The sequence below is a fragment of the Budorcas taxicolor genome, chromosome 9 (genome assembly GCF_023091745.1).
Source record: "Budorcas taxicolor isolate Tak-1 chromosome 9, Takin1.1, whole genome shotgun sequence".
Taxonomy (NCBI): domain Eukaryota; kingdom Metazoa; phylum Chordata; class Mammalia; order Artiodactyla; family Bovidae; genus Budorcas; species Budorcas taxicolor.
In genome coordinates, this window is record NC_068918.1 from 71,431,526 (window position 1) to 71,446,044 (window position 14,519).

General features: G+C 43.2%; 1 protein-coding gene across 3 annotated transcripts in view; it reads right to left on the reverse strand.

The window, feature by feature from the left end:
* The window catches only part of HIVEP2 (HIVEP zinc finger 2), a 216,236-nt gene that overhangs the window by 25,157 nt on the left and 176,560 nt on the right, over positions 1-14,519 (reverse strand). For all 3 annotated transcript variants that reach the window (XM_052645483.1, XM_052645484.1, XM_052645482.1), the window contains 2 exons: positions 6,534-6,578; positions 308-5,865 (listed from right to left, as the gene is read on the reverse strand). In XM_052645483.1, the coding sequence (XP_052501443.1) occupies positions 308-5,479 (5,172 nt within the window). In that variant the 5' untranslated portion in view covers positions 5,480-5,865; positions 6,534-6,578. The remainder of the gene's footprint in view (positions 1-307; positions 5,866-6,533; positions 6,579-14,519) is intronic.

Here is a 14,519-nt window from a genome sequence, read left to right on the forward strand (position 1 = left end):
ACATCAACAAAAAGTCGATTTCCTAGGTCACTAACCCAGGTCTTTCGGAAGGGGGAGGAACTCTAAGGAATTAGCCCCTGAGGTGGGATTTCACAGCACCTGGCCGGAGAGATACTTTGTGCTTGGGACAGTCCTAAGACCCTCATAACTAAGTTCACATCAATGATTAAGGCCTGTCTACAGAGGATTCTGGCCACCTTGGCCTTCACTTCACTTGTATCTTTTTGGTCGCACAATCTTTACTATGTTATTCTGCTCAGCAATCAAATCTACAACACAGAACGCTTTCAGAAACAAAGTTTGTTACCTGAGCAAACTGCTTCCAAGCACTTGACGATGTCAGTTTGCCAGTTCCAGGCCGGTGCATAGCAGCCAGAGTATAAATTTCTGCAGTGATTTTTTGTTTGGACCTCAGAAGAGCCAGTGTGGTCTTGGTGTTCAATCCAGATGGGTTTGGGTTACAGGAACTAATGCACCATGAAGCATAAACCGAGGATTTGAAGGTGGCCTGCTGCACATAATTGGGTTTTGTATAATTCAAGAAGCACCAACTCACAGTTGTCGTTGTCCGCAGACTGGGGAACTGAAGAATCTGCTGGAAATCTACCATGTCTGTGAAAAGAAGAGTTGAATTCGCCATTTTCCCACTTGGGCCTGAGGCCCTGTGGACCAGCACACCAGTAGGCAGTTTCTGGCCCTTTCCTTGCTCCTCGAGCTGACTGTCCCCAGGTGGTAAGGAGGAGGTCTGAGGGCTCATGCTCATATCAGAGGCAGTCTCGTCAATGTCCAACTCATCTGAGGACTCCTTGCTTTCCGAGGGCCCACTGGATGACTTCTGCCCCAGGGGGGATGCTCGGGAGCCTGGCATGCCAGGCTCCCTTGAGGGCACGCTGGAAGAGGGATGGTCTTGAGATGAGGAGGGGGACAGTGAGGAGAAGGAAGATGACCTTGACGCCAAGCCATCCTTTGGCTCGGAAGCACAGCCCTGTCGAACCAGCTGGGGTTTCTGGGGGCGGGAGAGATCCTTCTTGATGTCTGAGTTGGTCAGCTCCACGGCGCTGAGCTCCTCCACGATCTGTCCATACATCTTTTCTTCCTTGACTCTTTTCTGCTGCTTCGTTTCCATGAAGAGTTCTAAGCTGCTGGCCGGGGAAAGCATACGTTTGCTGCCTCCCAGGGTGGCCACGCTGTCAGAGGTGGAAGGTAAACATAAGGGGATTGAGGACTCTAAGCCAAGGGGTAAAGTCTGAGGTACTTTCCAGATGGGGTATTTTTCCAAGCCTGCATGCTGCCCCAACACCTGGGCAATGTTAAATCCTATCCCTTGCATGGCCGCGTTGGTTACCAGGGTTCTTTGGGTCACATTCTCGTCAACTTTGCATATGACAATGGCAGGGCTGTTCTGCCCAAGCATCTGAGAAATGCTTGTGTACATGACACTCCCATAGGATGGGACGTGCGTCTGGATCCTAACAGGAACCACCGTTCCCGGCAAGGACTGCAAGGGCCCAGTGCTCGCTGAGGCGAAATCTTCCTGAACAACCTGCTCAGAGGGAGTATCTGTTGACTTGGTGCTCTCCCCAGAGGGAAACTTTGGAAGGAGGTTCTTTGAGGGTAGCCCTGATGTTCCTGAATAACCTGGGTAGGTTTGATCTTTCGTGTGCGTGTAATCAGCGGATTTCTTTCCAGTGTGTTCGGCCAAGGGCTCCAAGGGGTAGCTGGGGTGAACTTCTGCCTGGAAAGAAGGCTTGCCATAGCTCTTCGGAGTGTGCTGAGCAAGAGGATGGGGGAAGTGTGCCTGCCACCAAGGGGGCTGCTGGGCTGGTAAGTGAACCATACAGACGGTAGGATACTGGAACTGAAACAAGGCGCTCTGGATTGGAGAAAACGGGAGAGCCTCCTGATGGGGAAACAAATGTGGCTGTTCAGACAAGTGCTTGCTTGCAATATAGGATGTCGGTTGTATCAAGGGATTTCTCAGAGATTCCTGACTATCCAGGTGCAGGATCTGCTGCTGGGCCAGGTGGAGGGGGCCTGAGCTCAGCTGGGGGCAGGGACCCACGACTTGCTTCCCTGGGTCCTCGGCCGGGAGGGGAGGGAGCACGGAGCACTGAGCGTGGGGCCATGTGGACCTGAGGCTGGCGTGCAGATGCTCCAGCTGCTCCTGCTTGACACCCAGATCCGCGCCGGCCTCCCCCTGGGAGATCTCGGGAGAGCCGCTGAAGGACGCCTGGCGCACCAGAAAGCACTTCTTCCTCTCCCGGGATGGGGACAGCGCAGAGGCGGCCGACGCTCCGGCTGTGGGCGCGTGGGACAGGTTCCCATAATCAAATGACTTGCTCCGAATTTCTGGGACCTCCGTGGGGTGAGGACAAGGCATCTGCTCAGATGAACAGCGTCGCATCTCCTTCTGGTGATGGTGGTGGCCAGGGACTGACAGTGAGTAGGAACCGGCGGGGACGGTCAAGAACTCCGAATGCTTCCCGAACTCATCTGGCTTGGAAGCCGCAAGCTTCATGGTCTCCTCTCGATCGAAAGACATGGAGAAGCTGGAGCTGTGGGACAGGTTACTCTCTTGACTGGGGCTGCGGGAGAGGCCGGTGCCTGTGGACTCGAAGCTGGATTCCCCGGAGGAGTGCTCCATGTCCGCGAGTCGCAGACGCTTCTTTTTGGGCGGCAGCTTCTCGGCCGGGAGCTGGGAGAGGGTCTCGCTTCTCTGGGGCCACTGGAACTCCTCCACCGGCTTTTCCGGCTCTTTGCTCTGCGTTTCCTTCTCTTTCTCCGGCTTGTCCGGCTCCTCGGTCACACGGATCTCCGGTACTTGGATGTTGTGCTGGCGCACCAGCCGGGGTGGCGCGTGGTAGGGCGGCGGCGGCGGCGGGACTTGGGGCGCGGGGGACGGTTTCCCCGCGCTCTCCACGCCCTCCCCGGGCGGGGCCCACTCCGGGCTCACCGGGGCTTCGGAGATCTCGCTGTCGCACGTCTCGGAGGGTGACGAGACTTTCTCCTGGGCGCTGGCCACGAGTTCAGCGGACTCGGACCGCTCGAAGGAATTGGGGCGGCTCAGCGAGTTGGTGTGCTGAATCACAGAGATCACGTTTCCAGGAGGCTTTCTGCCCGCTCCGTCCGATTGCTTGTCCGGATCAGCCGCCAAGGGTGACTCCTCTGACCCGAGAGAGGGACTCCCAGATTGCAGCGGGGGTCGACACAGGTCAAAGCGCTCAGAGTGCCCATGAGAAAGGTTTTCCTGTCCAGCCAGGCCGAACCCACTCCTCGTGCCTTCCTGCATCTGCAGCTTGGACTCGTAATCTGCAGTCGCGATGCCCAAAGGCATGCTGCTGCAGATCATGGGGGTGTCCTCCTCGTCCCCGACGCTCTTTTCTTTCCGGCGTTTTCGAGTTTCACAGGTGGTTCCAAACATGGTTGGCATGCCCTGGGATGGCGCCGAGGGATCCATGAAATACTCTCCGCCATGTTTCAATGGGCTGATGCAGGAAACATCCCTGTAGTTTTGCTTCGTTGTCTCAGAGTCCTCCCACTTCTTATAGGGTTTGCGGCAGACGTCATAGTCATAGCCGACCCTGTCCCCAGGAATCAATTTCTTTTCCTTCAAGGATGGACCTGTGATGCTTTTGGACATCCTGCCATGGTGGTCTCCCTCCAGATGCCCCTCCTGGACTGAAGGCAGCTCAAAAGCTGCTTGTCTCCTTAACATGCGCTGAGGTGGTATGCCTACCGTTCCTGGGTAGAACACATCATCGGAGCCAGTCATCCGCTCATCAAATGAGTGACTTCCTCTCAAAGAAGGAGGAAGACTTAAGTTAGTTGCTGAAGAAGTTGGCATTGAGTTGCTTCGAATAAGGGGTGAAGAGTCAACTGGAGCTTCGAGGAGAACTGGGCTGCCACCTTGGAAATTGGCTGGATAAAGTTTTCCTTCATTCCTGATAGATGATGGAATCGTCTGGGATTGTCTTGACTCACTGTTGAATTTGGTGGATTTTAGCATGCCTGTCTGACTGGGGTCAATTTCTGCCTTGCTTGGGATCAGCTGTGAAACAGGATCTTCAAACATCTTGACATCTAACCTGGTGTTGACGTGAGGTAATGAGTCCATGGTGCCCTTCCTACCCATTGTGGCGCGTTCCTGACTTGTGGTAGTAACACTGAGTGTATTTCTCGGACTAAGCCGACAGTATTTTCCAAAGATGATTTCTTCATAAGACTTCGCATTTGTGTTTGGAGGGCTGATCTGCTGCTCTGCACTTTCTGAGCGGGAAAAGTAACCAGAGTCAGTGCTTCCTTTACTGTGCGGGCTCAGAAGGTTCAGAGATGGCTCAGAATCTTGTCCTTTTTTCTCTGACAGTCTTAGTGCAAGTTTCTGTTTAACTGTGTGAGAGTCATCAGCCTTAGTACTTAAAGACGGATTTGGTAACATATCAGAGCCAATATACTGAGAGCTTTCATTAGGTAAAGGAATTCCGCTTTTGGGGATAATCAAAATCGGCACCTTCATTGGACCTCCCAGCGATTCTTCCAATGACCCGTGATAGCCACCTCTGCTGGCCATTTCCAGTGGAATGGGTGGGCCAGGACTCATTTTGTCAGAAGCCTCAACAAACAAAGAACTCTCCTCATCTGTGTCTGTACTCTGTTCACCGTCTGAATGTATTTCTGCCTCTACATCAATAAAACCAGCCTCTAGATCCAATTTTGATACCGCTGACTCTGTGAAAGGGACTAATCCTGCCTTAATTGCATGGGCATGTGACTTCCTGTGCTTGTACAAATTGCTCTTCGTCTTGAAAGAGAAACCACAAGGTATACATGGGTATGGCCGCTCACCGGTATGGGACCTGATGTGTTTTTTCAGTACGCTGGGTTTGGCACATGCCCTGCTGCAGTAAGGGCAAATGTACTTGCCGGGCTTTTTGGGTTTGTGCTCTTTTTTGTGAGCATCTTCAGACTGTTCGATACTTTTCTGGGAGTATTGGCTATAAGCAGGGTTCAGACTTGAAATCTTTTTTCTAGGATAACCACCACTGTGGCCGTGTATAGGAAAGGAAAATAGGTCCTCAGAGGCAACAGATGGCAAAGGGCCAGGGAAAAGCCACGGAGGGCCTTCGAGGCTCTGGTGTGGCTTGTTGCTGTGCATGACCCCCTGTGGCAATGAGTGCTGAGGGAAAGACAATGAATGTTGGCATGAATAAGGACTTGGACGGTGTGGTGGGTATTGCTTCTCTGCCACTTGCTGGACCACTTCGCTAGGTGAGGCCAGTTTCCCAGAACCAAAGAGTTGTGCTGATGCTGTGTTTCCAATATGCTCAGGATCAATTTGTGGTTGCCGCTGTCCTTCTTGACTGCCAAAAGTGCTCATCTTAATAACAGCTGATTGTTCCTGTCTCCATCTACCTGATGCTTTATCAGTTTCTCCAGACCTTGAGGTAGCTTTTTGTCCTAGAGCTGTGTCCCCAGTGTCCATTTTGTCACACAAGGTCTCAAGTGCTAGTTTGCTTGAAAGCCGTGCAGACTCATGGAGTGTCTTCAAAGCTGTCCCTTTCAAAGCTTGCTTGCTTCCATGTTCCAGGGTGTCTGCAGACTTGCTGAGTTTTCCTTCTCTTTGGAACCTTCCACACCCACCCCGTAGTCTGTGGGCATTTGATGGTATGTCCTTGGACCAGGGCTATAACACAGTTCTCTCCATTGTAGAAATGTCCATCCAAAAGCTAAGTGCAAATCTATAAAGATTTCTTATGGCATTTGAATATTTTCAACTAGGATGAAATTGGGATGATGAATAGTCTAGGAGAAATTTTGCCCATCAACTAGAGCAAAGTTCAACTGTCAGTTTCACTAAGACAAAATGGTCTGAAAGAAAACAGAACAAAACACAAAGAGATTGTCAATAACAGTTATCAAGTAAGAAACTAAAACCAACCCTAAATATACAGCCTGAAATTGGATACAGTGAAAATATGTTTATTCCAAGAAATCCTTTTTATATCTGTTACATTAATTCCACAATTAAAGGTTATTACTTGCAAATTTAATATTGTCATAAGCATAAATCTCTTAACTTTTGGTCACCCTTTTAAACCCTCCTTAATCTTGATAAAATAACAGCATTTAAGGGAAAACTTTTGATATGTATTATTTATAAAATCATAAAAATTTTAAAAGTCTTCATTAACATAAATTTAGAGCTATTGCTAACCAAGTTTTATGACTTACATGCTAAGTGTACTACATATTTCTCTATTTAGATATGTTAAATGTATAATATGATATAATTTACAAGTATACAACACAATGTTAACATAAAATGTTATATGTATTATATATAATGTTAACATAAAATATAAGTATATTTTATAACTTAAAAACATTGATTAGACTAAGGCTGGCTGCAAGAATTAAAGATTGTCATGGAGCTTTGGAAAAGGCAGAAAAGTGCATCTAAATAAAATAGTTATAAAATCTTCGTAATATGGACGAAAAAACAGATTTTGGGGAAAGTTAAAAAATATAATGTTTACCTGAATGGTTTAGAGTTCTCATGGGCATGATTGTCTTGTCGCTTCCTGGGTAGAAAATACATACAGTTAGGAAATATTGTCCCATTAAACTATAACATTGCCAATTACAAATGTCAATTTAAAACTTATTATATGTAGATCTCACAATGTTATGAGACGTAATGTAAGGAGATGGCAAGAGTGAACACTGACATTTTAGGAATCAGTGAACTAAAATGGATGGGAATGGCAAATTTAATTCAGATCACCATTATATCTACTACTGTGGGCAAGAATTCCATAGAAGAAATGGAGTTGCCCTCATAGTCAACAAGAGTCCAAAATGCAGTTCAGTTCAGTTGCTCAGTCATGTTCGACTCTCCGTGACACTATGTACTGCAGCATGCCAGGCCTCCCTGTCCATCGCCAACTCGCAGAGTTTACTCAAACTCATGTCCATCAAGTCGGTGATGCCATCCAGCCATCTTTCCCAGCATCAGGGTCTTTTCAAATGAGTCAATTCTTCGCATCAGGTGGCCAAAGTATTGGAGTTTCAGCTTCAGCATCAGTCTTTCCAATGAATAGTCAGGACTGATTTCCTTTAGGATGGACTGGTTGGATCTCCTTCCAGTCCAAGGGACTCTCAAGAGTCTTCACCAACACCACAGTTCAAAACCATCAATTCTTCAGCACTCAGCTTTCTTTAGAGTCCAACTCTCATATCCATACTACTACTGGAAAAACCATAGCTTTGACTAGACGGACCTTTGTTGGCAAAGTAATGTCTCTGCAGTCTTAAAATGAAAGAATGATCTTGGTTCATTTCCAAGGTAAACCATTTGATATCATAGTAATTGAAGTCTATGCCCAATCACTAACGCCAAAGAAGCTGAAGTTGAATGGTTCTATGAAGACCATTCAACCTTCTTGAAGGTTCTATAAGACCTTCTACAACTAACACCAAAAAAAAAAAAATGTCTTTTTCATCACAGTGGACTGGAATGCAAAAGTAGGAAATCAAGAGACGCCTGGCGTAAGGCAAGTTTGGCCTTGGAGTACAAAATGAAGCAGGGCAAAGGCTAACAGAGTTTTGCCAAAAGAACATATTGGTCATAGCAAACATCCTCTTGCAACAGCACAAGAGACAACTTTACACACTAACACCATCAGATGTTAATATCAGATGTCAATACTGATATCAGACTGATTATATTCTTTACAGTTGAAGATGAAGAAGCTCTATACAGTTAGCAAAAACAAGACTGTGAGCTTACTGTGGCTCAGATCATGAACTCCTTATTGCAAAATGCAGACTTAATTGAAGAAAGTAGAGAAAACCACTAAGTCATTCAAGTGTAACCTAAATCAAATCCCTTACAATTATACAGTGAAAGTGCCAAACAGATTCAAGGGATTAGATCTGATCAACAGAGTGCCTGAAGAACTATGGATGGAGGTTCAAAACATTGTACAGGAGGTGATAATCAAAACCATCCCCAGGAAAAAGAAATGCTAAAAAGGCAAAATGGTTGTCTGAGGAGATCTTACAAATAGCTGAGAAAGGAAGAGAAGAGAAAGGCAAAGGAGAAAAGGAAAGATATACCCATCTGAATGCAGAGTTCCAAAGAGTAAGGAGAGATAAGAAAGCCTTCCTAAGTGATCAATGCAAAGAAATAGAAGAAAACAATAAAATGGGAAAGACTAGAGATCTCTTCAAGAAAATCAGAGATACCAAGGGAATATTTCATGCAAAGATGGACATAATAGCAGACAGAAATGGTACAGATCTAACAGAAGCAGAAGATATTAAGAAGAGGTGGTAAGAATACACAGAAGAACTATATAAAAAATATCTTAATGACCCAGATAACCACAATGGTGTGATTACTCACCTAGGGCCAGACATTTTGGAGTGCAAAGTCAAGTGGGCCTTAGGAAGCATCACTGTGAACAAAGCTAGTGATGGAATTCCAGCTGAGCTATTTCAAGTCCTAAATGATGATGCTACGAAAATGCTGCACTCGATATCCCAGCAAATTTGGAAAACTCAGCAGTGGTCACAGGACTGGAAAATCTGTTTTCATTCCAATCCCAAAGAAACACAATGCCAAAAAATGTTCCAACTACCACACAATTGCACTCATTTCACATGCTAGCAAGGTCATGCTCAAAATCCTCCAAGCTAGGCCTCAACAGTACGTGAACTGAGAATTTCCAGATGTACAAGCTGGATTTAAAAAAGGCAGAGGAACCAGAGATCAAATTGCCAACATCTGTTGGGTCATAAAAAAAAGCAAGAGAGTTCCAGAAAAACATCTACTTCTGCTTCATTTACTGCACTTATTCCTTTGACTGTGTGGATCACAACAAACTGTGGAAAAAAATTTTTTTTAATATTTATTCATTTATTTGGCTGCACCAGGTCTTAGTTGCAGCATGTGGGATCTAGTTGCCTGACCAAGGATCAAACCTGGGCCCCCTGCATTGGGAGCTGAGAGTCTTAACCACAGGACCAGCAGGGAAGTCCCCAAACTGTGGAAAATTTTTTAAGAGATGGGAATACCAGACCACCTTACCTGCCTCCTGAGAAACCTGTATGCAGCTCAAGAAGCAACAGTAAGAACCTGACATGGAACAACAGACTGGTTCCAAATTGGGAACAGAGTATATCAAGACTGTATATTATCATCCTGTTTATGTAACTTATATGCAGAGTACATCATATGAAATGCCAGGCTGTCTGAAGCACAAGCTTGAATCAAGATCGCCAGGAGAAATATCAATAACCTCAGATATGCAGATGACACCACCCTTACGGCAGAAAGTGAAGAGAAACTAAAGAGCTTCTTGACGAAAGTGAAAGAGGAGAGTAAAAAAGTTGGCTTAAAACTCAACATTCAAAAAACTAAGATCATGGCATCTGGTCTTATCACTTCGTGGCAGACAGATGGGGAAACAATGGAAATACTGACAAACTTTATTTTCTTGGGCTCCAAAATCAATGCGTGACTGCAGCCATGAAATTAAAAGATGCTTGCTCCTTGGAAGAAAGGCTATGACAAACCTAGTCAGCATATTAAAAAGCAGAGACATTACTTTGCTGACAAAAGTCTGTATAGTCAAAGCTATGGTTTTCCCCGTAGTCATGTACTGATTGTGAGAGTTGGACCATAAAGAAGGCTGAGCACAGAAGAATTGATGCCTTTGAACTGCGGTGTTGGAGAAGACTCTTGAGAATCCCTTGGAAAGGAAGGAAATCAAACCAGTCAATCCTAAAGGAAATCAACCCTGAATGAAAAATCACTGGAAGGACTGATGCTGAAGCTGAAGCTCCAATACTCTTGCCATCTGATGGGAAGGGCCGACTCATCGGAAAAGACTCTGATGCTGGGAAAGACTGAAGGCAGGAGGAAAAGGGAATGACGGGATGAGATGGTTGAATAGCATCACCACCTCAATGGACACGAGTCTGAGCAAACTCTGGGTGATGCTGAAGGACACGGAAACCTGGTGTGGTGCAGTCCATGGGGTCACAAAGAGTTGGACACGACTGAGCGACTGAACAGCAAACACCACCATATTATGTGCTCTAAAAAATACAGCAAGTAACTGCTTTAGAAAACACTAAAGTAGTAAACATAATATTGATTGCCACTATGCCTAAGAATAACTCAAGGAGAAAAACATTTTTTAAACTTCAGTCATACTTTCTAAAATATAAGTAAAACATCTTAGACTTTTGACAGAAAGGCTTGGCTTTAATTCCTTAGATATTAAAAAGTTGAGAAGAGTGGGTTTTTAAAATTTAACCTGTAGATTTAAAAATTTTTTTAATAAATATCTTTTTTAGGAAATTTGCATGACAGCAAGGTGAAAAAGTCTTCTGGATGACTATGAATGGCTCCAGAAAACTTGATAACAGAAACTATTAGATATTAAGTGAATACTCAGTTTCCATAAGGGAATGGCCAATGTAGTACACATAGAATTCTGAGAACTTCAATTGTATCAATTACAATGATATCTGATGTGTTTCCTTAATAGGCAATATAGCAGTGTTTATCATAGTAAGAAAGCTCATATTCTTTGGTCCAGGAATTCCATGTCTTGAAATGTATCCATACAGATGTACACAAGAGCACAAAGATGTGTGTACAAGGATTACTTAGGTCAATTAAGGCTCAGTTGTAAGACTCAGCCACTTAAAGAAAATTAAGTGTATCTATAAGTACTAATATAAAAGCTCATCCAGAAGGTAGTAACATTGGATGTAAAATAGTTTATCGTGCCCTAGAATATATTTTATAATCCCATTTGTATAAAAGAGAAACAGGCAATAAACAGAAAATTTCTGTAAGGATGCCAAACAGCTTTTACATTAGTTAAATCACAGAAATGGAGCCAGGGAGTCAAAAGAAGGGACAAAGGAAGGGATTTCTACCTTTAACCTTATGACTTCTGGTAATCTTTATTTTTCTTTCTTTCTTTTCTTTTTTTTTTTTTTACCATGAGTATGTCCAGTGCAGGAGACGTAAGAGACTCGGGTTCAATTCCTGATTTGGGAAGATCCCCTGGAGGAGGGCTTAGCAACCCACTCCGGTGTTGTTGCCCAGAGAATGTCCATGGACAGAGAGGCCTGGCGGCTACAGTCCATGGGGGTCACAGAGTCAGACACTACTGAAGTGATTTGGCATGTACTCATGGATATTCACATTTTAAATAAAATATTTATTAAAAAAGATGCCACTGTGTAAATGTACTGTAATTTCCCAAACTAAAACTCAAATACTGATTTTATTTCCATGACCAATTTGCTCCCTAATATAGAACGCTACTGTGATGATAATAAGTACGCTTGGAAAAGGGGGAAAAACATGGAATAAATAAATCTTTCGGGTGAGAAATCAGAAGCCCCCATGTATCTGAAGCAAGATATCTGTAATCAAGAAGTCCTTGTGGGGACTCCACCAGTGGCCCAATGGTTAAGACTGTCTTCCATACTTAGGATCAGAACCAGAATCAAATCCACGTTTGGCTGACTGCCAAGCATAAGGGGTCTCACCTTCCCAACCGGCATCCCCTACTCCCAGCTCAACTGTTAAGTTTTATTACAACGTAAAATAAAACATGGGCTTCCCTGGTAGCTCAGTGGTAAAGAATCTGTCTGCCAATACAGGAGATGCGGGTTTGACCCCCGGGAGAGGAAGATCCTCTTGAGAAGGAAATGGTAACCTACTCCAGTATTCTTGCCTGGGATATCCCATGTACAGAGGAGCCATCAGACGCAGTCCATGGGGTCGAAAAAAGAGTCAGACACAACTTAGCAACTGAATATAACAGAAAAAATACATCTGCAATAATGCTTTCTTATTTTCACTTGACTCTGATACTTCCAATGCTTGAATTTTTCATAGTCTTGAGAGAATATATGAGTTCTGTATGGATCTCAAACAAATCCACAATTTAAACAATGTTAAAATCTGTATATTGAAGTATTAATGAAGACAGGCCCTTGTGAGACCATGATTAAGTCTCATGACATACAACTGGTTTACTTTGTTCCTTGAAAAGCATTACTTTTAAGAAAGTATTAATAAGAACCTCACAAGTGAAAATTAGGCATATGGTCACTTGCCATTTCTCAGTTTTCATAGAATATATAATTTTGCTTAAAACATGGACTGCAAGTTAAACACATACATAAAATTTTATGAAAAACAGGACTGGGATACTATATTTAATAATTAAATACAATATAGTGTTTTCATGTAGCAATGAGGCAATAACTTTTAAAATCAGATTTAATTTTTGTGGTTTACAGTAAAGAATTACATTTATTAAACCCTAAACCAGACATATACAATTCTTATCCACTAAGGACATATAAAAATAAAAGCACCAAATAAAATTCAAGGAAAGGTAATAATATTTTGCTATTAAAGAACAGACCAGAAGATGAAGAAAAGTGATTTACACAAAATTCAAAAGTAGATCAGAAATAATACATTAATGGTCAGAAAAAAATTATCTGGAATAGTTATTTAACTGTCAATGGGTTTAAATTTTAAAGGGCAAATCAGAAAAAGTCACACCTACTTTTTATTTTTAAAAAACAATCTTGCTGATACTAACAGAAGAACATCCTATATTCCAATAGCATTTATTATCCAGAAAATGTTTTAAAAATCACAACTTTGATCCCAGTAAGAAACACTTTGACTCAATTATGTAAATAGCTTCAGTCAGGAAAGTGTTGTTAGTTGCTCAGTCATGTCTGACTCTTTGTGACCCATGGGCTATAGCCCACAAGGCTCCTCTGTCCACAGAACTCTCCAGGCACAAATACTGGAGTGGGTTGCCATGTCCTACTCCAGGGGATCTTCTCCCAGGGATCGAACCTGGGTCTCCGGCACCGCAGGCAGATTCTTTACCAAGAGCCACCAGACTTCCCTGAATCAGTCAGGAAAACCTCCTCCTTTTAAATTTCTAAGGTAAACCCACCTACGATGTATTACCATTTTATCATAAATTAGATAAGCCTAGTATCATCCTCCCTACTTCGGTCCAAGAAGAGGTTCTGTCCTTCCGCCTGAACTGAAGATCCCAGTAGGACCTGGGACCTCTTCTGGTCTACATTCCTTTGAACTATAACGTCTAACTTTTCACTTCAGCGACAAGCTTATTAGGGACTATTACATAAATTTGTGTAATTAGACTATTATTAGGGAACTGGAAATCACTCCTATTTCACCATGAACTGTTTACATGAGATTTTAAACATATCTGAGGATATAACTCTCTTACCCATCCTTGGACAGCCTTCAACTAACTGCTATCCATAAGACCACTTTCCTTCTTGGAGTTTCTGAGGCACATAGAAAGGTAGATGGGAGGAAACAGGAGTGACAGATCCTTTGGGAATTTACTGATCCTATTCATAAACCATTTGTACTCTTTTTGTTAATCTCTTGTCTTTGGTTGCTTTATCTTGGAGACTGAAAAAATTCTGCAATGCAAATGGTTTGCACCATAGATCTATTCCTGGGCATGTATGGCATGTCTTTCTGGAGTTCAAAGTCTCTTTGTTGCTCTCCTGAACTTGCACTTAGGAAAATAAATTCACTTGAACATCCATAAGGCTTTCGAAGTTTAATAATGACATTTGTCTTTTTTTGGTGATACTTTTAAAGGATACTTTTACTTAGCCATCTAACTCTACCAACAATGGTAGAAATTCTTGAGCTTGTATTGTATTAATTAAATGTATGAAAATTCTTATAGAGAAATACCTTCTTTGTATCTCAGAGTATTATTATAAACCATCAAATCTGTCTGTATCTTGTATACATCTGTAATTTCAGTATAATTTTCTCAACAGAGATCTACTTGGAGCTATGAAGATCAGTAGTAATATAGTTAATTATAGCTACATTACTTCTCAATGATGTATAGATTGATTTCATTTTTCAAATTCTCTAATTATGTGTTAATTGATGTGTTAAAAATGCAATATTAGAGCAATCCTCACATGGAAAGAAAATAGCTGGTTATCATTTCATTCTCTGAGGTTTCTTTTTATGGTAACCAAACCCACGCAAATTCACTTTTGGCACCCATTGCCAACAAAGGAACAGTATTCCAAGCACAGCTTCACATTCACATTGAAATTTTTCCCTCCTGCCTTTGAGTGCTCTGAAAGGAGTAGGATAATTTGCAGGATGATATGACTTTGGGGTTTCCTGTGGATGGTGCCCTAGCCCATAGGAGTCCTTCGGTTGGTAAAGAAAGACAGGCATTGTCTTGCAAGCTCCGTGCATTTTTCTAAGTGGAGTAATGTTGAAAAAGACACTACCTTCTGCATGCTGTTTCAGTGGCAACAGAACTAAAGTAATTGAGCAAAAGAAAAGAAAATGATATTACTTGGAAGAGTTGCCATTTTTCTAAAAGTGTGCCCACTCCTTTGACCATGCTTCAGTCCCACTCAAATAAATCTGGCACCCAGTTAAA